The following is a 27979-nucleotide window of genomic DNA, read 5'->3' on the forward strand; positions in this document are numbered from 1 at the left end:
TTGCTTCAAGCACCTCAGGGGTTTAATTCAAAACCAGCCGCATCCCTGGGTCCTGAGCGTGATAAAATCAGAATAAATCGAGTTTCTGTGCAGCAGAGGAGGAGGAATCGCTCAGCAGCAGCAGGTTCTCACCTCGGGCCCTTCTCCAGAGAGCTTGAGGCCAATTAACGCTTTTGTTCCCAATTAACACAGCGCCGAGGAGCACTGTGAGTTACTCCACACGCCCATCTGCGGGTAACAGGCACTTACACAACATTTCCTCCTCCAGCAGGTTTGCCCCGAAAGCTGCAGCCCAGCAACATCTCCCAGCAAATAATTAACAATATCCTGTAATTGCTCCACACCCGTCCCCCCCTGAGCCAGCTGAACTCAGAAACCAAAGGGCTGCTCCTTCTTTACTTTGGGATCAGCTTGACATTTTCATCCTTAATAAACAGTTTTTTAGGTCTCACAAGCACCAGCAAAAGCTTCTCGCTCGTTTTAACGAGAGAGTTTGGGAACAGGGGATGGATTTGGTCATGGCTTGACTGTTTTCTTTTAAGCACATGATTAAAAAGGCTCCTGTGCCCCAGAAATAATCCCCCAGGAGGAAAATCTGTTCAAGGCCAGGCTTGGAGCAACCTGGGAGAGTGGAAGGTGTCCCATGGGATGGAATTGGACGATCTCTGAGGTCCCTTCCAACCCAAACCATCCCGGGATTCCATGGAATCACAGCAAAGAGCTTCCAGCCCTACAACAGGAAGGTTCAATTCACACACCAGACCCTAAAACAGCAGAGGGGAAACGGGAAAATCTCCTGTCAAAGGATGAACAACCTGGAGCAGAACGAGCCCCTCAGGGATTTTTGGTGCTTTATGTGCAGGGAGGAACTCGCCCAAAAACGTCTCATTTCCACTCCAAAGCCAAAGGACTTGTGATGTGCTGCCAGGAGCGTAACAAGAGACATCCTACAAGCATTTCCCCCTCAGTGGGGGGAAATTTTCCCAACAAACCACCCACCTCTCCCACCTCAGCCAGGTTTCAGAAGCCACAGATTTGTTCTGCTCCAAAAACACCGACTGACGTGGGGATCTGCCCTCAGCAGGCAAACAGAGGGACTCTCTCCTGGGAATGTTGGTGCTCTTTGCTCCTGAAAAACACACAGGCTCCACTTCTAACCCAGACCCAACAAAACTGCAGCTGAGCTGTGCCAGCAGAGCTCCCAGGGGCAGCTCCCACGAGCAGGAGCAGAAGGAAACGCTGCTGAGGAGGGAGAAGGAGGCACAGAACAGGCAGGGCTGCCAGAAAACCTCCTTCCCAACAGGAACCCTCCAGCCTGGAAACACAACTAGTGATGTGCTGGAAGGAGCAGAACCTTCTGCTGCCTCCCAGGAGGGAAAGCTGGTTCCAGGAGCTGGCTCACAAACCTCAGCTTTGCACTGGTTTGGAACAGGAGCAACACCAGGATGGGCACCTGGGAGGTTGGAAAATCGAGTTCTCCAAATCCTCCCCCCTCCTTCCAGGTCTGCTGTGGGATGGATTCACCTCCAGGAACTGGCTTTTCATCCCGGGGACAGTGATGCTTCCAGGGCTGGCCAAGCAGAAAAAGTCACTTTAACGCTCCTCTCACATCACCAGCAGGGTTTAAACCAAGGAAACACAGAAATATCCCTTCCTGCTCCAAAAGGAAGGGCTGACAGAGCCCTGGGATACACAGGGATGAAACTCCCCCCTGGGTCAGTATTTCCCCTGCCACACTGGGTCTAGATTTGCACTCTGGTGCAAGGACAGGACTTGTGTTTTCTTGGAGCACCAAGATAATTTGGTTTTATTCCTGCATTCCCAACCTTTACACAGCTCAAGCAGATCTACCCCAGGCCCCTCATCCTCTGCTGTTGTCATGGGAAGAGTCCCAAATCCCACCAGCGCCCAGAAATCCAGGAAAACACAGAATTAACGCACGCCCTCCTCCCAGCCACAGAAAGTTGCTGACCAGCAGCAGTAAATCAGGCATCAAACCTGCTCCATTTGGGGCCAGGAGCAAAAAAAAAAAAAAAAATCAGTGTCTGAAATCTCTGTGTTAAGCAGGGGGTCAAACTTGATGGGCATAATGGTCTCTCTGCAGCTCTGAAGTCTCTAAAAGTCTAAACCCCACTTTCCTCTCAGACTCAATTGCAGCAGGAACCATAAAGTCAGGTTTCAATCAAATTTCCTGCATTTTCCTGTCCAATTAAGAGCACTAATATCACCGCAGATGTCATTAAATTAGATATTTTTGAGACAGCCTAATTTGTTCGGTGCGCGGCGTTCGCCGGGTTTTAATGTTTGGAGAGGAAAAATAATAATAATAATAATAAAAAAATCGATGCTGTACAGGATTTCAGGCAGGGGAAAAAAAAAAATGAAACGAGATGAAAATGGGATTGGGGAGCTCAACCATTAGCAAAGCCAGTTAGAAACCACTTCAAATGCATTTCTCAGCTCAGTGTTACACGGGAGCAGCAGCAGCAGCGAGGCAAAGACTCCGGTTACAGGGTTTCAATCATTTCCAGGGCTCGGGTTTCAGATTAACAAGGAAATGGAGGGGGGGGAAACAGGGGTAATTTTATCAGCTGGGCTGGAAAACGATGCAAATGATGGCAAAAAGCCTGAGCCAGGAGGCACCAAAGTGAATTAAAGGGGCAGAGGGAAGAGCCACGCTCAGCACAGGTGGAGAGGAAAAGCAGGTGGGGTGGGTGGGATGGAGAGAGAGAGAGAGAAATCCAGGTACAACAACTCCAGCATGGAAGAGCAGAGACACTGCTGCCCTCAAAGGGGAAAGGATCTTTCCTTCTTCCCTTCTGGACTTTTATTGGAGGGAAAGGAGATTTGATCCAATGTAAATATTGCTTTACCATAGGAGAGATATAGTTAGAATTGTGTATGTAGTGTCTTATAATAGTTATTTGTGTGATAATTGTAATATAATTCCCTTCCCCCCATATTGAGTCTTGTGTCTGGAAAACCCCCCTCGCACTGGGGTGAGTTGTGGGAGGGGGGCTTGGACTTGGAAATTGGATTTTTGGGGGTCTCAAAGCACCACAGTGGGATAAAGCTGAGCTGGATTTGTGCCCCTGCCACGCTGACACTGAGAATTCCTTCTTTAAAATAAGGGGGCAAAAGAAAATCCCATCCTGAGATTACGGGATAAATCGGGAACGTCCCCCCAGAAACCTGAAAAAGAAATCCCGTCAGCAGGGTCGGGATTAAATCCTGGAACCCCCAGGAATGTCCAGGAATTCCTGTGCTCCCAGGGCAGGGCAGGAGGGGCTTCACACCCCCATCAACACCCTCTGGGGGTCCTCAAACCAACCCCCCACCCCAAGCAGCACCAACATCTCCCCCCACCGAGGGCAAAAAACAACCCGAGCAGCTCATTTTTAGGCTCAAAAACGCGAATTAACCCCCCAATTACCCGGCGCTGAAGCCACAGGGACTCGCCTTTTTTTTTTCCCCCTCTCCCCTTTCAGAATAAATCTGTATTTAATGGGCACGGGAAGCGCCAACGAAACCCTGCTCAGCGAGAGCGTTTCCTCGCCGAGCAGATAAATTCCAGCTCTCGGAAGAAGGTGAAGGAGGAGAAGCAGCACTTTTGCCTAATTAAGGACGATGCGGTGGGGCCGCGGTCCGGCCCCGGCGTTAATGGGCGCAGCTCAATTATCTGCCCATCAGGTCACATCCTTAAATCCCTTTTTATCTTGGTATCGCACATTATTCAGCCTAATGAGTTTAATAGCGGGAGGAATTACAGGCAGTACATTTACCCTAATGAAGCAAAATTACCCTGAAATCGCGTTTTCTTTCGTTTCCATCTCGAAAACTTTCAAGTCGGGCCGAAAATTGAAGTGATAAATGCAGTTCACACGGGTAGGAGTTTATCAAAACAGGCCTGTTTTCTCCCCAAAACCGACCATTTCTGCAAGTCAGACTGAAGGAGAGGATGGAAACGTCCCCAGGAGCATCTCAGGCCCCTCTGGATTCTGCTCAGCATTGAAACAGTTCTCTCTTATTTCTCTTTTTTTTTTTTGCTCCCTAATAAGTCAAATCCTCTTCCACTTTCTTATATGGAAATCCTGGCCTGGCAAATTTTTTCCTAATAATCTCTTTGTATTTATTTTTATATATATTTCTCTATATTATATGTATTTTGTGTATTGTATATTATAATAGCTATTATTATATACTTTATAGTCTTCATATATTATATATAAATGTTTATATAAACAAATGTCAGATAATTCAAATATATTAATATTCTATATATTAATACATAATTATTAATAATTAATTATTAGCATGTAGAATTATTTTATTCCACAATAGATTATAATATATTTACATTTGAATTTATTATATTTCAATATAATTTACAATGACATTAGAATGTATATAAATATACTGTATAATTTAGATATGTATATAAAATATATATGTATGTATATGTACATTAAATATTTGTATTATATACATATATTAATTATATATCTACATAAAATATTTGTATTATATACATATATTAATTATATATCTACATAAAATATTTGTATTATACACGTATATTAATTATATATCTACATAGAATATTTGTATTATGTATATATATTAATTATTCTATATATTTATTTACATCTATTTATGTTTTATATATGCGCTTATATATATAATGGTTGCATGTAATATGTTTGGTTTATATGTTTATTTATGTTAATTTTAAGTGTCCCGTGTTGGACACTTCCAGGTGATGTCCTGGCCTGCCAAGGGCAAGAAATGTGTATTAAAACAAATTCTTGGTGGTTTTTTTTTCTCCTGGAGGGTCGGGGGTGACTCCAGTGTGACCAAGTGCTCGGGTTTTGTGTCTCCACGTGAGAGGAGCCCTATAAAGACCTGCAGCCGAATTCCAGGAGCCTGAATTCCAGCTCCTGAGCCTGGCTCGGGATGAAGCTCTTCCCCCTTGCAGACACACGTGTCTCTCCTCAGCAGCCCAGCACTTTCCTCGTGTTCCATCAGGAACCCGAAGAATGAAACCCTACCCACACCCCCCGAGGGCTGCTGGGGGGAGGCAGGAGCTTCCTGAAGGCAGCAGAGGCTGCTGATTTCCTGCACACCCACCACAAAAGCCACAGGAGGCTCCCCGAGGAGCCAAACCCGGCCCCCAGAGCGGGACCTGCTCAGATCCTCTCCCATCAAACCATTCCAGTAAATGTCCCAGCACAAATCACTGCATTAATGGCTGGGGGCAGCACGAGGATTGTCTGTGGCCTCTGCTCTCTCCCCCCTTTCCAAGCAGTAAAGCCCAGTCGGGGATCAGCAGCGCCCTGGAGGGTCTTGGCTCAAGGGTCTCACTTTCCCCTCCTCGAGTACCTGCAATTTATTTCAATCAGCAGCAGGACTGAGGCCCCACATCTTAACCTGAGCATCCAGGAGGGATTTCACATCACCTCTCCTCCTGCTAAGGCTGCTGCACCACTCCCACTGCTTTTTTTTCCAAGGGCTGCTGCACCACTCCCACTGCTTTTTTTTCCCCCCCCCGAGGTGATTTGGTTCTAAAAAAGCTTCATCCCAAATTGTACCCTTGGGCTGAGGAAGGGCTAAGAGCCAAGGCTGGGTTCTGTGTCACAGCATCAGCTCCAGGACCTAAAAAAGCTGCTCCTTTTTTGAGCAAACCAAAGCCAAACAACCTCTGGGAAGCCAGAAATCCACGGACCAACAGCCACAGCAGCACCTCATCCCACTTCTCCAGCCCCACTCACAGCTCTGACAGCACAGGAAGACAGAGACCACCTACCCCAGGAGGCAAGAACAACCCAGAGCTCCCAACTTTGCCAGCTGCCCTCCCACATTTATCAAGTTTGGTGCTATTTGGGTTTAATTCCTTAAAACCAGACCCAGAGCTGCACTTCATGGAGACACAGATTTGCCCCTGGGGAAGCTGAGTGCCCTCAGGACACCGGGGAAAAAAGGAAAAAAAAAATCCAAAAATCTTCCCTGATGTCTGAGTACTTCAGAATCCTGCTTACTTAACTTCTCCCACCCAGGATTCCTGCCTATAGGACTTTTTCAGGGGGATCACACCAGCAAAGAGGCAACAGAGCCCTTTTCCTGCCCCGTCACAGGACACTGCTGCACCCACAGCCCCCCACTCTGCCATCAGACAAGCTCCAGCCCCCTTTTCCAAAGGCTTCCATCTTCTGCATTCAGCTTGTTTCAATTATTCAGGGCAACCCAGGCTGATAATTACACAGTCCCGAGCTGCTGAGTAAAACTGATGCTTAATTAGCCAGCGGGAAAGATCGATTAAGATCCAGCGGGGTATCTTGCAAAAGTTCTTCAGTGGGACTGCAGGGAATAAAAGTCTGGCTGTGCCCTTCCAAAGGATAAAAATCCTCCTCTTCTCAGGGACTCGACAGCAGTTTTATTTAAACTGGCTGCTCGGCTCAGGCAGCCACCCTGAGCTTTATGGCCAGGCCTCAGCACCGAGTGACACAACTCACAGCTCGTAACCAGAGCGTCGACAGCGAGCTCTGCAGCACATTGCCAGCCAAAAACATAACCCAGCTGAGGCCTAAAGTTTTATTTAAGCCTTGGGCAGCCTGATTTCTGGTTGGGTTTGGTTTTTTTTTTTTTTTTTGTTCCTCGGTTTTCCCCTCAGAACAATAGGAAAAAAAAAAATAAATTAAGTTTGCTTCCTTCGTTTCTCCAAATGATGCATCTCGTGTTCTTACCGTTCTGGGAACAGTCCTGAGGACACAAGGCTTTAAAATCCAGGTCTGACCTGGGTTCTAAGTCAATAAATCCCCTTCATTCTTTTTTTGCTGGATCAAAGTCCAGACAAGACGTTCTGGAGCTCAGGAGCCCCCCTGTGAAACGGATACTTTGAGCAGCAAATCCACAGCACGAATCTCTGCTCACAGCTATTGATTTACCCACAGACTTCAGTGATGGATTTTCTCCACAAAAAACCCTCTCTGGAACAAGGGAGGAGGAGGAACAGGAGAGGATCAGAGACCCCACATGAAAAGAGCTGCACATTCCCAGCCCAAGGCAGCGTTTTTTCACTTCGAAATGCACAAATTCCCAACAAAATAACGACGATTTTCCAGACAACCACAAACTGGTTAACTGGGAGTGTAAAAACCAGTGGTCTTATTGCACCAAGCCCTGAATGTCCATAGATTTTCAAAGCATGGGGCCAACTCTACCAGCACAAAGTACCCCAGGATGTGCCACCATTCTTTGATTAGAGAGGAATTCAGAGAACACTGACCTGGCTTTGACTCTCTGGATACCCAGAAGAATGGCATCCCTCTGCTCCCTGGCTTCAGCACTCAAGTCCTCGTTCTGCAGCCCTTCTGCCAGGTACTCCTCAGCATCTGGGAAGAAGGAATTACAGGTTAAAACTCAGAGATCCTTAAAACTCAGAGATCCCTGTTCCTGGCTAAGAAACCCAGAGCCCTCGAGGCACCAGCCCAGTCTGAGCTAAAGACACGGGTCAGTCAGTCTGAGGACTTGATTTGGAGAAGTGAAGCCCTGGAAGTGATTAAAAAGGATCTAAATATTGCCTGTGATGACAGAGCTTCTCTCCAATTGCAACAGTACACAAGGCAAATAAACAAGTGAAAAGAAACTTTTCACTTTGGAACCTTTTCACTGCTGGCAAAAGCAGAAGAGAGGATGAGGAAGGTGAAGTGAAAACGTGACCAGACCAAGTTCAACTCCACCTGCCTCTGTGCTGCCCCAAACCCTAAATATCTAATGCCAAAAGCCTTTCACAGCAGCAAAGACACAGGAGTGGTTCTGCCATTCAGGGAGGATCCAAAGCATTCCTAAAACCAGTGCAAGGTATCCACTAACACTCCAAAATCACCCTGATCTGGGATTTTTCACCCCGAAACCCAGGTTGGTCGTGCACTTGTGTCACAGGGTGGGTTCTCCTGCAGGGTTGTTGCTGGACTCCCAACCCCCTGTGCCTGCTCAGACAAAAGCAGACACGACAGTTCTCCCACCTGGAAAAACCACATCTGTGTGCAGAGATCCGACCTGAACCGCCAGGCAGAAAGGATTAAGCGCCTTCTATTTGCATAAATATTTATGTTCTTTACGGGGAAACCGAAAGAAAAACCAACAAGCTCAAGAAAAACCAACAAACTCGCGGAGAACAGAACAGTTCCACCCCCACCTGCTCCGTGCAGAGCACCAGCCTCGTGCCTCACTCCTCCTTCAGCAAAGACTGGCTTCATCCAAAGCTCTGCTGTTGTACATCCACAGGCCCCTCCAACCTTTAACTCCCACCCCACGCTGTGCCACTAATGGCAGTTTAATATCCTGCTTGCAGAGACTTCCAGCTCCTCCTGCCTGGGCTGCCAGCCCGGTGCCAGCAGCGTTTAGCACAGCCCGGGCACCTGCAGAGCTCCCCAAAACCAGCCCCTCCACCTGCGGGCACGGCTCGAGATCAAAATTAAAGGGTTTTTTCCTGTTAAAAACGCGATCCCCTCGTTTCTTTGTGCTGGGCCTGTTCGTGGTGTGCCCGAAGGTTCAGAGCAGGGGAGGGGGGGAAATAAAAAAGGTTTTTGAAGCGAAGGTCACGAGGAAGGACGTGGAGGGGGAGCAAGGCTGGTGCTTGGGCATCCCCCAGGAACAGGGCCCTCTTCCTTGGCCTCAGAGGGGCAGGGGCACTCAGCTCTGCCCACAGCAGCCTGGGAAGAGGGAGTGACTGCAGAGTGTGACTCTCGTCTCCACAACAGCCCAGTTCTCCTTTTGGGGTTTATTCAGCTGAAAGCACCCTTTGCCATGGGAGCACCTGCTAATTACCACATTCCTGCCAAATGCAGGGTCCTGCAGGTCCTCACCAGCTCCTGCCTCTGTGTCCCTGCCTTTCCTCCTGCCAGGAGGGCTCCTGACCCCCGGGAACCAGGTCTGAGCCCATCAGCCACAGCCACCCCTTCCCAGGGGAGAAACAGGGCTTGGAGCCTGAACACAACCCCAGGAGAGCAAAATATCCAAGCACAGCCCCTCAAGGGTGGGGATGAGACTGTTCCCAAGGGCCTGGGGGGACAGGACAAGGGGCAGTGGCTTCAAACTGACAGAGAGGAGGTTTAGATTGGATATTAGGAAGACATTCCTTCCTGTGATGGTGGTGGAACAGGCTGCCCAGAGAAGCTGTGGCTGCCCCATGGAGGTGTCCAAGGCCAGCTTGGACAGGGCTTGGAGCAACCTGGGATAGTGGAACCACCCCCATGGCAGGGGATGAGACTGGACAAGATTTAAGGTCCCTTCCAACCCAAACCATTCCATGATTCCCTGACCCACAGCCCCAGCAGATGGACAGCAACCCTCGAGCACAGCATCACTGCCAACCCCACACCTGCACCCAGCAGCAGTCTGGGAGCTCCAGGAGCACAGAGATTCCAGGCAAAAATGCCTGTTCCTACAAACTCACTGCTGGTACTTTAACCCTGGGGTAAGACCCAGGCTTTGCCAATCCCAGGCCAATCTTCTAACCCCGAGGCTCAAATTCATTTTCGGTCTCTCCCTCTGCACTTTTAATTGTACACCCAAGGTACTGGACCAGCTCAGGACAGGTTTAAAGATGCTGGGGCTTAAATCACAAATGCCACAGAAAGCACCCAAGCACATCTATCTAAGCCCAAAGAGCAGATCTTGCTCTGAGGAGCCTCCTCAGAACAGATGAGGCCGAGGGGACAATTTATTCTATACAAGCATAAAAAAACAAGGCAGCAGAAATGGCCCAGCAAGAGAAGCTACAGACAGAAAAAACACAGTGAGAGAAGAGGCGAGGAAAACAAACTGCTCCCAGAACTGCTGCAAATCCCAGTTACCACCCCCCGTGTCATTTTTAAGCTCAGATTAACTCCGTGAGCGCACGATTAGCCCCTAATACAGCATTTACTTACTGGGATGTCAGCCCAGATCAGCTGCTGGATAAGTTATAGGAGGAGCTGGGTGGCTCCTGCAGAGCAGGCAGAGCCCCCTTTCCCAGCCAGCCCCGATGTTTATAGCAGCAGGAAATGAAAAAGAAAAGCCCTGGCCATAAACTCTCCGAGTGGCTCAGGAAGAGCAATGTGTGAGCAGCTCGAGAGTAAATCACCCTAATGTTGGTTTTACTGCTTGTCAGTAACGTTATAGCCTTGATGTTTATGGATGGCTCTCCCAGATCCACTTGGAAAGTTTACAGGACTCTCCTCCTCCTTTCCTGAGGCTAAAAAAGGTAAAGAGAGAGAGGAGGGAGAGGAAAAAAAAAAAAATAGTGGAGATTTCATCAAGTGTTTCAGGGGAGCTCCTAGAGGTGATTGCAGTTCTGCACTTTAATCCTGCAGGAGATGCCCAGCATCCTAAGAATTATGTCACAACCACTGAAGTCCAGGTAGCAAATAACCTTTTAATGGCAGCACTAAATTCTGGGAGTTAATCAGCACTCAATGAGCAGGGCTGAGGGGGATTAGGGTGCCCTGGGTATTCTCTCCACGTTCAGTTGGTTTTTTCACTCTTTTCTACTCCTCTGCCACCAGAAATCCCACACCCCTGGTGCAGTGGAACCAGTCCCACAGGATCAGAGAATGCTGAGCCAACCAGCCTGTTCCAACACTTCACACAATCCCCCTCCTGCAGGTTATCACCCCTGGGTGGGAAAAATGAGTTTAAAGAAGGGTTTAGGACACCCATCAACACTGAGAGCACAGATCCCCTGAGCTTCCCTGGGACTGCACTGATATTTCCAGGATGTGTCCCAGGACAGGCAGGGATTTGGGAAGGTTGGTTGGATCATCTCATCCCACCTGCCTAAATAAATCTGTGAACTATTTATTGCACAAGGTGTTTCTTGAGCTCCTCTGGAAGCTCAAGAAAAGGATGTTTTAATTGTGAAACAATATTTTACAGGTGGGCCTTCCAGCTTTTGGGGGGCTGAGGGAGAGGAAACCTTGGGAACAGAAGGAACCTTCATCCATCCCCCTGCACTGGACTCAGTGGGACACTTTCCCATGCAAGGAACAAGAGGGGGGAACCTTCCCAAAATTTCTGCTTCCAAGTCTCAACCCCAATTCCCTCATATTTAAATTTTGGAGCTGCTCATTGTGCTGCTGACTGGGGCTCACCAGCTCTCACCAAACAGCATTTCAGTGTTTATTTTTCCAACAGCTCTGCCCTCAGCCACCCCCAAGCTTTGCTTGGTGCTCCTGGGGCCCAAACTCCCCCAGGAAAAGCAGCTTTTCCAGCCCCAGCACCCGAAAGCAAGAGGCTCCAGGAGGCAGGTGAAGGGCAGGGAATCTGATTGACTTTGCTCCTCCAAACAGAACCAGCAGCACTGTGTTTGGCAGAGATGTATCACATTTTCAGAGCTGCTCTGTCAGCCTTCAGGAGGAATCTGTGCCAGCAAGTATGAAACACTCTTTAAAAAATAATAAAAAAAAGAAGGCAGTTTGAAGAGAGACCTGACTGAGCCAATCTGTATATATATAAATATATATATAAATATATATATAATCTGTATATATATCATATATAATCTGTATATATAAATATATATTTAATCTGTATATATAAATATATATTTAATCTGTATATATAAATATATATTTAATCTGTATATATAAATATATATAATCCATATCTATTATATATAATCCGTATATATATAAATATATATTTTTAAATATATATTTATATATACCTATATCATAGAATACTTTGGGTTGGAAAGGACCTTAAAGCCCACCCAGTGCCACCCCCTGCCATGGCAGGGTCACCTTCCACCAGCCCAGGTTGCTCCAAGCCCTGTCCAACCTGGCCTTGGACACTCCCAGGGATCCAGGGACAGCCCCAGCTCCTCTGGGCACCCTGTGCCAGGGCCTCCCCACCCTCCCAGGGAAGGATTTCTTCCCCAAATCCCATCTGCTCTGGCAGTCTGAAGCCATCCCCCCTTGTCCTGTCACTCCAAACTCCTGGAAATGGTCTCTCTCAAGCTCCTTGTTGGCTCCCTTCATGTACCAGAAGGCCACAATTAGGTCACCCCAAAACCTCCTCTTCTCCAGGTTGAGAATATATAACATATAGAGAAAATAATAAATAAAATATATTTAAATATATATAAAAATATACATAAAATCCACCATTCCCAGCCTGCAGAGCTGGAAGCCTCCTCAGCCACTGGAAGGCCTCAAGACCATACAGATTGTTAAGACACAGCAAGTTTGATGCAGAGGTATGTGACATGCAATTAATCTCCATTCATAGCCTGCTCCACCTGTCAGCAAACAAAGGCTGAGCTTTAGGAGGAGATCTGAAGCCTTCAATTAAAAGCAGTCAGCTAACAAGAAAATAATCTAAGTTAAAGGAAGGTGGCAGGTGCAGAAATGAGTTGTTTACAGAAGTGTCAGCCCCGAACAATAAAGGGCTGCACGTCAAAAAATGTGAAAGGGTGAACTTCAGCAGAGCCCCCGGGATTAAAAACCAGAGGAGAGAAAACCTCCAGCTCCATCTGGGGGAAGACACAAAGTGTTTGGGAGCGAGATCTGATGGGCTTGGGGGCTCCACAGGGAGGGACAGACACCAGCTGGAAGTTATCAGAGAATCACAGAATCCCAGGATCAGCTGGGTTGGAAGGGACCTCCAAGACCATCAAGTCCAACCCTTGATCCAACCCCGCCGTGGTTCCCAGCCCATGGCACTGATGCCACATCCAGTCTGTCCTTAAACACCTCCAGGGATGGAGAATCCACCCCTTCCCTGGGCAGCCCATTCCAAGGGCTGAGCACCCTCTCTGCAAAGAAATTCTTCCTAATCTCCAACCTAACCCTCCCCTGGCACAGCTTGAGACCGGGGTTGAAGCTCTCCAGAAGGCACATCCCCACGAGCTGCACATTCCCAACGGGACTCACCACCGGCACATCTCAGACCCGGAGCCAGCAGTGCCCCAGCCCCGGGGAAGCTGCAGAGGGGGCTCAGTGCAGCCCACCAGCTGCTCCCACCCTTCGTCTCGCCCTGACGGTGCTCAGAGGTGGAGCCTCCTCACCTTTCCAGGAAGCTCTCACTGAGGACATATTTTGGCCACGCCAGGAGAAACCTCTCAATCTTCCACACACTCGGGCTCTGGGACCACCAGAAAACTCCCCCACCCCTAACACACACACACGGACCCTCGGGGCAGCTCCTGAAAAACGGGAGCACAGCCCCAAACCCGCCGGGGCAGGCAGGGCAGCCACGTGTCCTAAACGCTCGTCAGGGGCAGAGGCAGCGAGGCCACACACAACCCGAGGACCCCAAACCACCAGCCTTGCAGAGGAAACCCCCCCAGTCCTTCCACTGCTCCCCCCGACCCGGCCCAGCGAGGTGCAAAAAGCTTTTCGGCTCCTTCCCCCGCAGCCCCGGCGGGTTCCCCCCGCTGAGCAGACGAGGGGCCAGGAGGGATTTGCCGTTACCTTCCAGGAGCCTCTGGATCTCCTCTGGGATCATGACACCTCCCAGCCTCCTTCCCACGGGAGCCAAACGTGCCGCGCCCGCTCCCGTCCCGGGGGGAGGGCAGGGACAGAGCCACAAAGGAAGCACAGAGGGCGGGGACACCCCAAAAAACAGTAGGAGGAACCGCTGGGCTCTGCCCGGCTACCACCTCCTCCTCTTATAACCTCTGCGGGACCTCCTTCCAGGCAGCCGGGTCGCCCAGGTGGTGTCCCGAAAATCAGAGCTCCACCCAAGGAGCTGCCGAGGCCCCCGATCCCCGCCCGGCAACGGCCCAGCTGAACCTGCCCCTCATCAGCCTCTCCGTGGGGAGCCATCTCCCTCTCCATGGGGAGCCATCTCCCCCCAGGAGCTCAACTCACAACACCTGGCCCCGGACTGACCCTCCCGTGCCTGGCTGGGTTCGTTCCAGGCTCCCTCCTCTAATCCTGATGCACGGGGGAAGAACGTGGTGCTTTGGCTGCTCTGCAATAAAACTTCCCCTCTTCCTGCCTCCTGCACAGGGAGGGGGCTGCACTGGGAGAGCTGTTTGGGTTTCTGGCCCGGAGAAAGAACAGGGCTGTGCACTGGGACGTGTTTTATGGCAGCAATAAATGCAAACTGAGCTCTGCAAACCAGCAGTGCCACTGCAGCAGGTTAACCCCCAGCCCTGCCTCTGCTCCTCTCCCACAGCTGTGAATCAGCACAAGCTCATAGAGGGGGTACCAATGTTATTTTTTTATTTTTCATTCTCGCATTCCCAAATTTCAGGCTCGGTGTTGCCAAATCCAAAGGCTGGCTGAAGCTCAGCAGTGATTTCCTACCCAGTTTAACGTTTCCCACAGGTGAAGTGCTCAGGATTCTGTCCTTCCTTTGCAATATCCTGGTATCAAACAAATATTTATTATTATTATTGCTCTCCTCCTGCCACAGCAACGATCACGAGCTGGGAAAACAAAATCCAGAGGGTAAAGGAAAATAAAAGTGTGCACTGGGATCTGCCCCTTGGCTTCAGTGGGATTTAATGCCATGCTCAGAGGAGGAGCATCATTCCAAACAGTTGGAGGATCGGATCCTTGCAGCTCTCTGGATGCAGCACCTGGATGCAGCAGGTCTGGGATAAAGGAAACACGGGAGAGATTCCAAGGGACAGATTCCACATTTGCCCAGAGCTGCTTGCTCGGTTCAGTCAAAGCAATCTGGTGGTTCAGGCTCCTCTCACGCCTGGGAGAGAAGCCTCGGGTGTGGAGGAGATGGGAGTGCACGGGAGGAGGATGGAGCTGGGCTTTGATCATCCTCGTGGGTCCCTTCCAGCTCGGGATGTTCCATGGTTTTAGGAGGGAGATGCTCCTCCATGTGCTGTCAGGTGCCGACGTGCTCTGTGACCCACTTCCTGAGACCAGTGGGTGAAACAAGGCAAAGACTGTTATGCTTTTAGTTACCAGCACAAATCAGATTAAAAACAGGTACAAGACGAAGCCCAGGCCTTTGTGGGTTTGGCTTTGGGGCCGTGCCAGCAACTCTGGTGTTCTGGAGCAGAAGCAGAAACCCCCGGAGCAGCTGCCAAGTTCTTTTGGGACTTTTTTGGTCGAAATGTGCCTCTTTATGCACGGGCACAGCACCTCACTGCCTGCCATACAAATAACACTTGTCAGGAGGGATGATTTTAATGGAGGAGTGAAGGCACCGTGACCGTGAGCAGCTGATTTACCCGAAGGCTCTGCTCTGCTTTCTGTGGGTTCTCGTGTCTCCAGTCCCTCTGTGACAACACTGCAGTGGCAGCTGCCACTTGGGGTTCAGTCAGGGAGAAGAGGAGACACTGTGTTTCTTCTCAGTTGCTCTCCAGATCTGGGAGAAGAAGCCCAGCACTCCTGATCTGCAGCTCAGCAGTGATTTCCTGCCCCAGTTTGAGATTTCCCACAGGTGAAGTGCTCAGGGTTCCATCCTTCCTTTGCAATATCCCGGTATCAAAACAAATATTTATTATTATTATTATTATTATTGCTCTCCTCCCGCCACAGTAACGATCACGAGCTGGGAAAACAAAATCCAGAGGGTGAAGGAAAATAAAAGTGTGCACTGGGATCTGCAGATCTGGAGGCAAAGCTCACGTCTGACATCACCCACCCAAACTTCCAGGTTTCCTACTCCGAGTAAATCCAGTTTCTGGCCCTCCCCCTTCACTCCCCTACAGTGACAACACCTCTGCAGTTTAACCTGGATTTTAGGGCGAGAAATTGTGCACCTACACTGACATCACCTCTGCAGCATAACCTGGATTTTGGGACAAGAAATTGTGCATCTACCCTGACATCACCTCTGCAGCATAATTTGGATTTTAGGGCAAGAAATTGTGCACCTACCCTGACATCACCTCTGCAGCATAATTTGGATTTTAGGGCAAGAAATTGTGCACCTACACTGACATCACCTCTGCAGCATAACCTGGATTTTGGGACAAGAAATTGTGCATCTACCCTGACATCACCTCTGCAGCATAACCTGGATTTTGGGACAAGAAATTGTGCACCTACCCTGACATCACCTCTGCAGCATAACCTGGATTTTAGGGCAAGAAATTGTGCACCTACCCTGACATCCTGCAGCGGATGCAGAGCCCTCAAAGCACAGGAAATGCTGCTGCACTTGGGAGGGGGGGGCCTTGCATGGGAAATGGCCTTGCTAGGAAGTACAAACACCTCAGTGCCTGCCCCCTGGCATCTCCCGGTCAGGTGGGGGTTCATGAGTCAGGATTTAGAAAATGAGGAGGAAAACGTGGGGCTGTGTCAGCTGCCCGAGGCTCTGGACACGTCTGAGTGGCTCTGAGTGTGTGCAGGAAGCAGTGGCGTGTGTGGGTGGATGTTTATGATGGATCTGTGCTCGTGTTCTCACCTTGAGCTGTTTAGGGATAAATATTTAAACACGACTGTGTACAAACCCCAGTCAGTTCATTACACACTGCAAATAAAAGCAGCTGCTTGCTGAGACTGACTAAGTCTAAAAACGAGTTTATAAAGGAATGAACTGGGTCCCTTAGATGGCAGAAACTGCCTTCAGATATGCCAGGGAGATCGATAAAAGCGGATCAATGCAAATCTCGGAGGAAGGAACGTTCCTGAGGCTGCAGAGGAACGACTCGTCTGCCCCCACCCCCTTCAGCTCCCACAGCAACCCGGGAGCACAGCCCTGGAAAAAAGGCACCAGAAGACACCTGGTCAGCGAGACTTGCCCAAGAGTTAAACTGCTTTAGCATATTTGGGGGCTGGGGGGAATTTTTCCCCGTGTCAGGGCAGCAGTGACCTGGTTTGGGGGGGTGGCTTTGCCTTCCTTTGCTGCCTGTGAGAGCAGAGCTCAGAGAAGTGGGGACTTCACACGAGAAGCTTCCTGCTGCTGCAGTTTGTGGCACCACTGAAGCTCCAGATCTTTCCTGCTCGACCCCTGGGATGTGTTGCAGCCTGGTTTTGGGGCTTTCACTGCAGAAAGCATTGGGAGCAGCATCCCAAGGGGAGGCTGGCACTGCTGCACCCTGGGCCATGCATCCATCCCACGGCCCTGGCAGCCACAAACGGGGCCCAGCACCTGCAATCCTGCCCTCAAGCCCTACAGGGAGAGGTTTTAAGGCCAGGCTGACCACACAGCAGCTGTTGTCATTATTAAATCCGTTTTACTGAGGGGTGCTGAGACATGGAGCCATGGAGACAACAGTGCTGTTCCCCAAATTCTTTGCACCAGGCCAAACCTCCCCCTCAACCTTCTGCACTGCAGATAAAAAGCAGGCAAACTGTTTCCCAGACAAGTGACCTTTTTTATTATTATTTCTTTCCTTTTTTCTCACCACTGTCATTTTTGAAGGTGTGAACAGGTCACAAATTTAGATTTGTGGTCAGCTGGGAAGGAGCTGGGGCAGTCTGGCAGTGACTGGCACCTTCCACAAACCACATGGTTGTTATGTAGCATCAACCTTTATGGGCTCTGGACGTAAAGCTGCCTCCCCACACGATAAAAGCCCCACCTTAATCACTTCAGGTCCCAAGTTCAGCAGACAGGCTCTCTCCTAATGATATTCTGTTAAATGGACAAATTTCTTTGAAGGCTTGTCTCGCTTTGAAATCCAATTTCCCAGGCAGGCAGAGGCGATTGGGTGTAGCTATGGAAACAAAGCCGGGCAGCCCGAGAGGAGCTGAGCGCTGCGAGGTGAGGATGTGAGAGGCAGAGCCCTTCGCTGCGCTGTCGGAAATATCAAAGGATCTGGAGAGGTTGGCAGGAGACGTGTCCCTGTTCGGGCTGTTCTGTGTGGCTGGGTACCGGCGCCTGTCAGGGAAGGGAAAGCAGCCGGCTGGGCTGTCACAGCCTGCAGTGGAGCTGGATGCACAATTCGGGGGGGGACAGAACCTCCAGTTCTCATCTGCCCCCTCCCACAGCCGGATCTCAGCCTGGAGTGGAGCTGGATGCACAAATCCGGGGGGTGCAGAACCTGCAGTTCCCTTCTGCCCCCTCCCAGTTCCCACCTGCCCCCTCCCAGTTCCCACCTGCCCCCTCACATCCTCAGCCCGGAGTGGAGCTGAATCCACAAATCCAGGGGGTGCAGAACCTCCAGTTTCCTTCTCCCCCTCCCACATCCAGATCTCAGCCTGGAGTGGAGCTGAATGCACAGATTCAGGGGGTGCAGAACCTGCAGTTCCCTTCTCCCCCTCCCAGTTCCCATCTGCCCCCTCCCAGCTCCCCCAGCACACCCCGATCTCAGCCTGGAGTGGGTGAATTCACAGATCCCGGGGGTTCAGACTCCCCCAGTTCCCCTCTGCCCCCTCCCAGCTCCCCCAGCCCATCAGGCTCTCAGCCTTCCCCCCTGTGCCATCCAGAAAGGTTAACAGCAAGAGGGTAACAAGGTTAAACCACAAAGCCCCGGCTGATAACAGCCATTTCAAGCAGCTGCACCGAAATTAATCTGAAACTCGGAGTGATTAGATAAGATAAGGGCGTGTGTGTGCTGGGGTGGGCACACGCTGACCCCGGACACCCGGTCCACAAAGGAGCTGGAGGATCACGGGCTTCATTAGGCTGGCTCAGGTTATTTGTTCACCCAGGCTGGGGCTGCAGCACTGGAAGTACATTTGCAGCCCCTTTATTCCTCCTGCTCGATATCCCTGCACAGTGCACCGACTTGCCCTTTTGTCCTCTCTTCCCGGTGCTGCCAATTCAGAGCAGCCTCTAATTCCTGCCTTTTCAGAGCAGCTGCTCTTCCATCCAGTTCTGAATCACGGCTCCTGCCATTCCAGGGCAAATTGTTGGGCCACTGGGTGTCATTTGCTGCCTCTGACAGTGACCAACAACTCAGGAAAGAGGCAACTTTCCAATCTGGTAATGCACCTGACTGCTTGAATAATGTCTCCTGGTTTCCTAATCAGCTCTGCCGTGCTAATGCTCTGCTGTAATCCCAGAGTTTCCCTGCCTGTGTCATTCCCATTGTCCGACAGCTCGGGTGTCCTTCCCGGTGACCAAGTCCTTCTGTGAAAGGGTGGTTACAGCGCTCATAAACCCTCGTTTATTTTCAAAGCTAAGTGGTCTTTCGTTGTCTTCATAATTCCACTCCTCACCTCTGCCTCTGCGGGGCTCGCAGGTTGCTGCTCATCAGCTGCCGGAGCCAAAGAGAAACAAAAACATGTCAGCAGCCCTGAGTTATGGTAAACAGGGCTGGTCCCCAAGCAAAACGAAATGCCTGGCCCTTGCTCCTGGCTCAGACTGCCAGACTCTGGGTTCATTTACCTTCCAGACACGCTGCCTTTTCCCCGCTGTGAAGGTTTCTCGGAGGCGAGCGGGTGTGTGGGGTTGTGTTTGTTAGAGGGACTGGGGGGGGATCAGGAGTGTTTTTCATCCCAGCGACACATCAGTTAGAGCAGGACCCCACTGAAATGTCTCACTGGCACATACAAACCCCTGAGAGAGCTTAGTCTGGCTGGAGGAGGTGAAGGGTAGAGGAGAAACACATCCCAAGGGAGGATCCTGGGGAAATGAAGCCCAGGGTCGGGGCCTGGGCTGGGGTTTGGGTTTTCCACGGCAGCACTTTGGGAACAGCATCCCAGGGAGGGACAGGCAGAGCAGAGGGGTTGGTGGGTGAGTCTTAACCCAGGAGTGGAGAGAACCTGCTTCATTCTTCCTGTGTCCAGCTCCAGCCCAGGTCTCAGTCCCGAGCCCAGGTCTGGGATCCCAGGAACACAAACCGGTGAAGGTGAGGCACACGTTTATTTTTCATGTGGCACAAAAATCCTCTCCCCTGCAGGGGGATTTGACTCCAGTGTCCATCCCCTCCTGCAGTGTCCATCCCCTCCCTGTGGAGGTGACCTGTGGCCAGGGGGTCTCTCCCTGGAGGTGCCCACAGAGGTCAGAGGTGCTCTCCGAGGTGACAACACTCCCAACATCACCTTCCCAGGAAAACTGTGATCCTGGGGGGAGATGAGGGGGCAGGCATAAAACCACGGGAATCCTGCAATCTCTGGGGACAGCTGGAAGGGCAGGATGCTGTGAGGGGAGGATGAGGAAGCCACGGGGAGCTCCTGGGGAGCTGCTGTTCCTCAGGCTGACGGACGGGCTCGTGCTCGGTGCTGAGGTGCTATTGATCCCTGCCTGGCTGGTGGCAGAGTGTGATGGAGCTGCCCTCTGCCCTGTAGATGTGCTGCAGCACCTCTTCTCTTTCTCCCAATCCTCATCAAACTACTTTAATGACTCTTTTATTGACAACAGCGAGTCTTAATGAGGAGCACGGCCGCGCACTTCATTAAGGCTGCAGAGGGGACACTCGCTGCAAACAGCCAAGGCCAGGGGCTGCCACCCAGGCTGAGGGAGAGGGATGGAGCCCAGGGAGGCTCCACAGTTCCCTGGAGGAGGGAGAGCTCCCTCTGTGCTCCTGAGAGAGGACGAGGGTTCAGGACAAAAACCCACGTGGGCTGAGATGCAGCGGAAGGAGGAAGGAGAGATTCAGTCCTGCAGAAGAGTCTTGGTGGACACACAGAACGTGATGTGAGGCCCTAAAACCTCCATGAATAGTTCAGTTCAGGATGGAGAAGGCAGATGGCAAAATGTTGGGTGGCTGTTGTCTGAATTTTCACCTTGATTCTCTTCCTCAGTGCAATAAGAACACGGGGTGTCACAATGTGAAATGTCACTGCTAGGACATCTCCCATTGAAACTGGACCAGCCATTCTGTGAGGTTTCCTTCAGTCTGGAACCCAGCACAAAAGACAGATTTGGACTCGGGGGTCTGGGTTCAGCAGAGGCTCAGGGATGATGTTCTAATGCAGCCCTGCTCCTGCATTAACACCCATAAATCTCCATCCATCACGCAGTTCTATTTCAATTATTGAGCCAATTTCCAGACACTTTTATGATGTATTGTTTGATTTTATTAACTGGAGTGAAGGTTTAAACTCACTGAATTCCCACAGTAATCTTGCCCTGTAACCCTACCCACCTTATCAAATCTTGCTTAATGAAATGCAGGCATCTGTCTTAATGGCTTTCAAACCAGGCTGTGCAGACTGACCCAGATGTTAGTTCATAAATAGGAATATTTGGAGGTGTTAAACAGGGTAGCTGGAGACAGAAAGGAGGTCCCTGAAGTGATCTTTTCTCTTATGAAGGAATCAGCGATATGGGAGAAATTACTATAAATCTTCATGAAGAAAAACGAGAGCCAGAGGCCCGGGGAGTGCAGGCTCAGCCCTGGGAGCAGCACAGCGATGGATGAGGCCAAAAAAATCGTGTCCTGAAGAAACCCACTCTTTTGGTAGAAATTTAAAAAGCAACCTGCCTTGGTTTAAGGCCAAAAATAGCCATTTGATGTGTTTGGCCGGGGGATTATGGTGGTTGTGCTGAACAAGAGGAGGAATTGGGGTGTTCGGGGCCCTGTGGTGCTCAGCCTGTCCTGGCAGGGAGTTTGTCCTCAGGGATCGTGGTGCACCCTGGCAAACCAGCTGAAGGGTGGCAAGGGGAGTGCAGGAGCCATACAAGTTATCCCATGGAGTGCTGGGATCACCCCCGATGGAACATTCTCTGTATAATAATATTTCCAGCTGCCACGTGTTCCGTCCCAGGTAGCTCAGTGCAATAAGGACACACGGGGTGTCTGCACTGCTGGGACATCTCCCATCAAAACTGGACCAGCCATTCTGTGAAGTTTTCTTCATTCTGGGAACCAGCACAAAAGACAGATTGGGACTCAGGGGTCTGGGTTCAGCAGAGACTCAGGGGTGATGTTCTGATGTAGCTTTGCTGTTTTGTTGTCGAAGAAGAAAAAAAAAAAAAAAAATCCGTAGAAAATAAATATTTTTCTCGAGTTAAAAACACGAAATTTGAGGGGATTTTTGTATTTAAAAAGCAGGAAAAGAGCGATGCAGAGTCTTGGAAGCAGCCAGCAATGTGCTGGACACGACACCAGGGGCTGTGTGTGTGTGTTTGCTGCCTCGCTGTTCCTCCGCAGCTGCGATGGTGAACGAATGAGCCCCGAGTTTTGTCCCTCCGGGGTTTTTTTTTCCTGCCACGCTGCATCATCTCAGCTCTTCAGCTCCTCCTTCCCCGCGGCTGCTCTTGTTCCACACTCGGGAGGAAGGAAGGAATGAAGGACTGACAGGGCTGGATGACAACCTGGTGATGGGTGTGACAGTTAAACTTAACGACACAGGGACGTGTCGGGCTGTGTCACAAGCCCATTATCTGGGGGGTTGGATACTGGATGCGTTCCATTATTAATTAAACACCCAAACGACGCCGTTAGTCGGCGATCTCATCTGCCGGGAGAACCGCGAGGCACCGGCATTCCCGAAATTCAGGAGCTCATTGTTGCCTCGCTGTCACTTTGAAGAACACTATTCCCGAAATTCAGGAGCTCATTGTTGCCTCGCTGTCACTTTGAAGAACACTATTCCCGAAATTCAGGAGCTCATTGTTGCCTCGCTGTCACTTTGAAGAACACTATTCCCGAAATTCAGGAGCTCATTGTTGCCTCGCTGTCGCTTTGAAGAACACTTACCCTCCCGTTTCATGCTTGTCAAGCAATCAATGAGTGTTTGTAAACTGCTCCCGGCTCTCCCAATGAGTGACTGCCGCGGTTTAGGAATGCAAAGTGTTCCTCCCGTTCCTTCCTTCTGGAATCGAAGGATAAAGCTCGCGGGTGTGGGAGAATCCAGCTGGAAAGGTGCCCCAAATTCCTGCGGGTGTTTCTGGGTTGCCCTTTTCTGCCAGAGCTTTCAGCACCCCTGTGGAAGGGAGGGATTCAGCGGTCACGGGGCTGCTCTGGAGGTGAAACCCTCGGGCTGAGCTGGAGCTGGTGGCACTTCCTCCCTCCGTGCCCAGATTTTGGAGAGAAGGAGGGGAGAGAGAGAGGAGGGGGAGAGGAGAGAGGGAGAAAAGGAGAGAGGGAGAAAAGGAGAGAGGAGAGAGGCACAGAGGAGAGGGACAGAGGAGAGAAGAGAGAGAGAGAAAAGAAACATGAAAGAGGGAGAGAGGAGGGAGAGAAAGAGGAGAGAGGAGAGAGAGGAGAGAAGAGAGAGGGAGAGGAGACAGGAGACATGAAAGAGGGAGAGAGGAGAGGAGAGAAGAGAGAGGGAGAGGAGACAGGAGACATGAAAGATGGAGAGAGGAGGGAGGGAAAAACGAGCGAGGAGAGAAGAGAGAGGGAGAGAAGCCCACAATGAGCAGAGAACACGTCACCTCTCCAGCTGAATTTTTGGTTTAATTTCAATTCCTGCCACTGTTTTGTTGAGGTTACTTTCACAATGGCCTGCTTTCACACCCAGGTTACTCACTATTTTGTGTTTTTCACAACTGTGCTCTTTCCAAGTGCAAAAAAACCCCGCAATCCCTGTTTTATTTGAGAGGAAAACACTGAAGGAAAGGAAGTGTCTTGTCCAAACAACACCTCGGGCCAGTGGAAGGGTGAGGAGCAGGGCCCACGTCCCCCGAGGTTCAACCCAGCTCCCTTCCCACCAGGTCGATTAATTTGACAGTTTAAACCCAGATCCCTTTCCGGGCACTCCCAGAGCAACGGGAACCCTCCAAGGGGGCAGTTCTGAGAAGTGCTGGGCACTCTCTGGCCTCCTTCCAGGGAAGCACTTAAGGGTGTGATTAACTCCGGGGGTGATTAACTCCGGGCTTGGGAACCAGGACCAGCGGAAATGGGGCTTTGGGAAGGAAACAGCCCAGGGAAAATGAGGGCTTCCCACCTCAGGAAAGGGCAGGTGACAGAAGGATGTGCACCAGGAGCTGTGTCACACCAGGGAAAGAGAGGGTGGCCCTTCCCTTGCTCCACCTGTCATCCCAACTGTCCCCTGGAGCTGCTCGTTCCTTCGCTGCAGAGACTCTCCACGGGATCATGGAATCCCAGGATGGTTTGGGTTGGAAGGGACCTTGCAGCTCATCCAGTGCCACCCCCTGCCATGGGCAGGGACACCCTCCACCAGCCCAGGTTGCTCCAAGCCCTGTCCAACGTGGCCTGCAGCAGGGCTTAGCTCCCTTTCCTCTCTCCATCGCTTCCAGACAGATCCAGGCAGGAACAGCCCCTCTCTGCTGCCTCTGTTTCAGCTTGAAAAGGGAGAGTGGCACCTTGTGTGAAAAGTTTGGCCTCTCTTTGGAGCCCCTGATTGGTATAAACTGGTGTGTGCCCTTTGGAGTGGTTCCTCACACCACAATCTGTAGCCAGCTAAGTGCCTGATTATCCCCCTAAGTCTGAAAATAGCCTTTTAGCCTTTCTCCCCTACTTTTATCTCCTCTGCTGTAATTATCTGCCACTTCTCTAAACTTCTGCAACCCCCTCCTTTTAACCTCCACCCTCTGTTCCTCCTCTTCCACCCCGGGGCAAAGGGAGATGGTTGGAGGTGAAAGAGAGGGCAGGGGAGAAGGGCCCTTCCTGGGGAGGGGGGTCTGTGCTGCCCCGGCCCCTCTCCCCCTGCATTTGCATGGCTGTGGGGGATGCACACATTAAAGGCTGTGGAGCTGTAATCCAGCAGGATTACAAGGGTTTACAATTCCAAATCAAAGCCCTGCAAAGGTCAGACACCCAACCCAGAGCGAGCTGATCCGGGATTCCAGCTGATGCCTTTTCTTCCTCACCTCCTCCTGAACCAGCTGATCCCTGGGGGAAGGCCCTGCAGCCTCTGTCTGCAGCTCTGCCAGGCATCACTCCCGTGGTGCCCCAACAATGGAGCCCTGACACTGGGCTGGGCTCCAGGGGCTCCTGAGCTGCTATGCAAACTCCTTCTTTGTGCCCTCGGGGCTTTGTTGAGCCCTTTCACAGGGCGGGTTTCTGCTGGGATAGGCAACCCCGGGGCTGGGAGATGCCCCACAGAGCTTACAGTCCACGCAGAAGGCAGGGCAGGGAAACAAAGAGGTGGGACCTTAAGGGGTGCAGGGATGGAAAATGCAGCTGGGTGCACTGGTGCCCAGCCTGACAGCTCCCTGCCAGCATCCCTGGCTCCTCACACCACAGAGGAGCCTTTACCACTCTGGTTCTTGCTTCTGACTCTTGAGTCCTTCCCCCTTGTTGCAGCTCCCCTTGCCACAGCTCGTATTTTGTCACACTCTTCTGCTGAGGTAAATCCAGGACACTCCTTCCTGTGGATTCTGTCATCATGAGGATGGTTCTTTTCTTTGTCCCAGGTCAAATGTCCATCTCCAGTTCCTGCTGCCTGTGGAGGGAGCCTGGATAACTCCTGCACACTGAACGTGCAGGAATTAATGTCCAGAGAGGGGGAATTTGCTTAAGCTGAGATCACACAGAGAATCTTGGAATAACCTGGAACTGAACCAAGCTCATCCTTCAGATCCCAACAAACACTTTAGCCACAAACTCCCTGCTGTGTGGGGCACTGCTCTGGTTCCCAGCCACCCACCCTTACCCCTTTGTCCTGCAGTTATCCCCTTCCCTCCTGCCTCCCCCAGCCAGCCCCAGCTCCCCTCTGTCTCCCACCAAAGGATGGGAGAATCACGTCTGTGGGAGGAGCGGGGAGACAGGCCCGTGTCACTTGTATTTACCTTCACTGCCCTGCCTTCCATGGCTCAACAGAACAGTTTTAGAGCAGAGAAAATTGGGAGCTAAGTAGTCGCCTGTCAGGTGGAGTCTGTCGCCTGTGTGAGGAGCTGCCATCTCAGGCAGCTCCACTGTCAGCCCTCTCTGTGCCGAGCATCACTCCCAGCTCCAGAGCCTCCTGTACCCTCCCTGAGCATCACTCCCGGCTCCAGAGCCTCCTGAGCATCACTCCTCGGCTCCAGAGCTCCTGTACCTCCCTGAGCCCTGAGCCACTCCCGAGTGAGAGCCTCCTGTGCCCTTCTTGAGCATCACTCCTGGCTCCAGAGCCTCCTGTGCCCTCCCTGAACATCACTCCTGGCTCCAGAGCCTCCTGTGCCCTCCCTGAACATCACTCCTGGCTCCAGAGCCTCCCGTGCCCTCCCTGAGCATCACTCCCAGCTCCAGAGCCTCCTGTGCCCTCCCTGAGCATCACTCCTGGCTCCAGAGCCTCCTGTGCCCTTCTTGAGTATCACTCCTGGCTCCAGAGCCTCCTGTGCCCTCCTCGAGCATCACTACTGGCTCCAGAGCCTCCTGTGCTCTCCCCAGGCTGGGATTTGCAGCTGTGCCACTTGGACAGTTCCCTCTCCAATCCATGTCCAGGTTGGGAGTGAGGAGGTGGAATTGCTGAGCTGCAGAGCCCGGTGCTAGAGCAGGGCTGGTTTCCCACTCGGGGACTGAGGGGCTCATCCATCTCCAGGGCAACGTCCCTGATTTCAGGGAAGGCGACACGACTGTGCCAGGGGCACCTTCGGTTCCAAACGTGGGGGAGAAAGGGACGTAGAAGCGAATTAAAATATCAACGAGGCAAATTAAAATTTGCAACGAGGCAGATGAGGAGTAAGAGCATGTTTGGAGTGGGAGAGACAAGGGCTGGCTCAAAGCCTGGTTTGGAAGGGTGGAATAGGAGGAAACAGCTATTTTGCTGGATCCGTAAAAGTGCTGTTTCATAATGAGTTTAACACCCAAATTCCCTTCCCTATGCAGGAGAATGGCTTGATAAACACGAGTGAATTATCCTTCTTCCCTCTTTCTTTCCTCTTTTCTTCTTCTCTGCTTTACTCCTGTCCTTCCTCTGCCACCTCCTCAGTGTTTCCTGCACTTGCAGCTCGGGATTACGAGGTGTCAGAGGGAGGGAAATGAATTTTGCCACTCGGCTGCTCGTAAACTCGGTGCCCTGGCTTTGGATATTACAGCGCCATCGCCTCTACCTTTAAATATCAGCCACCCACAGCAACAACCTGCCCGAACATCGGCAGCAGGAGAGGTTTCCATGGTGACAGGATGCAGGTCACAACCTCTGTAAATGTAATCAGAGCGCCGGGACCGCTGTGTGGAGACAGGTTTAATTTCTCCGTTAGTGGGAGCTCTGTGGTCCGACATGTCCACGAGCTCCTGGCGTTGACAGACAACCTGTTATCTGCAGGATGGCACTGCCTGCTGCCAGTCCTGCCACCTCACCTGCAGCTGGAAGCAATTCCTCCCGGGATCCAGCAGGGCCCAGCCCTCCCTGCTCTGGGCTTTGCAAAATCCTGCTCGTGTCCCTCGGCTGCCTTCCCTGCTCCCTCTATCCCTGTATCCCTGTATCCCTGCTCCCTCTATCCCACAGCTGCCTTCCCTGCTCCCTGTATCCCTGTATCCCTGTATCCCTGTATCCCTGTATCCCACAGCTGCCTTCCCTGCTCCCTGTATCCCTTGGCTGCCTTCCCTGCTCCCTGTATCCCTCAGCTGCCTTCCCTGCTCCCTGTATCCCTGTATCCCTGTATCCCTGTATCCCTCAGCTCCTTCCCTGCTCCCTGTATCCCTGTATCCCTGTATCCCTGAGCTCCTTCCCTGCTCCCTGTATCCCTGTATCCCTGAGCTCCTTCCCTGCTGCCTGTCCCACCCTGGCTGCCTGTGCAGGGGGGAGGTGGAGCCTTAGTCCCCTCCACTCTGCATCCATCAGGTCTCTCATTCCCTCTCCCTGTGGATACCCAGGAATTGCAGTGTGGAGTGCCTGTCCCACAGTGCCAACATGCCAAGTGCAACACGGAGCTCGATGCTCTCAGAGAGCTGGACAATCCTAGGCCAGGAACATTCCCAAGGAAACACATTCCTGATGCAGAGCAGCTCTCTGGGAACATACCCATGGCCTTGTACCAAATATACCGAAGATTTACAGTGCTGGGAGCTTGTAGGGCCTTCTATAGGTTTTACTCCCCGAGACACAGGATTTCTAACCCTCCATGACCTGTCCAGCCACTGGATATTTACTTATTATGCCACATGTTGAGTATTCCCAACAGTTGCCACGTTTATGCTTTTCCTCATCCTTCTTTTCCTGTCTAGATATCCATCTTGTGCTGCCAGCCTCGATTTCCCTGCTTCTAAGATGCCCAAGAACTGAGCAGTCCCCATTTTCAAAGCTTAAAAGCAGCTGCATGTGCCAAACTGGTTTAATGATGCTCGGTGTTTAACAGG

General features: G+C 51.3%; 1 protein-coding gene across 2 annotated transcripts in view; it reads right to left on the reverse strand.

Annotated features, from left to right (window-relative positions):
- Positions 1-13518, reverse strand: part of SKAP1 (src kinase associated phosphoprotein 1) — a 150223-nt gene extending 136705 nt beyond the window's left edge. Inside the window, exons 1-2 of one of the 2 annotated variants that reach the window (XM_039389724.1) lie at positions 13452-13518; positions 7283-7388 (exon numbers count right to left, since the gene is read on the reverse strand). In XM_039389724.1, coding sequence (XP_039245658.1) covers positions 7283-7388; positions 13452-13485 — 140 coding nt within the window. In that variant the 5' untranslated portion in view covers positions 13486-13518. Of the gene's footprint in view, positions 1-7282; positions 7389-13451 lie in introns of those variants that run through there. The other variant, XM_039389725.1, reaches the window with a different exon arrangement.
- Between the last annotated feature and the right edge of the window lie 14461 nt (positions 13519-27979).

This window comes from Pipra filicauda, unplaced genomic scaffold, assembly GCF_003945595.2.
Source record: "Pipra filicauda isolate LSUMZ 115617 unplaced genomic scaffold, ASM394559v2 scaffold760_size305172_pilon, whole genome shotgun sequence".
In the NCBI taxonomy this organism is placed as follows: domain Eukaryota; kingdom Metazoa; phylum Chordata; class Aves; order Passeriformes; family Pipridae; genus Pipra; species Pipra filicauda.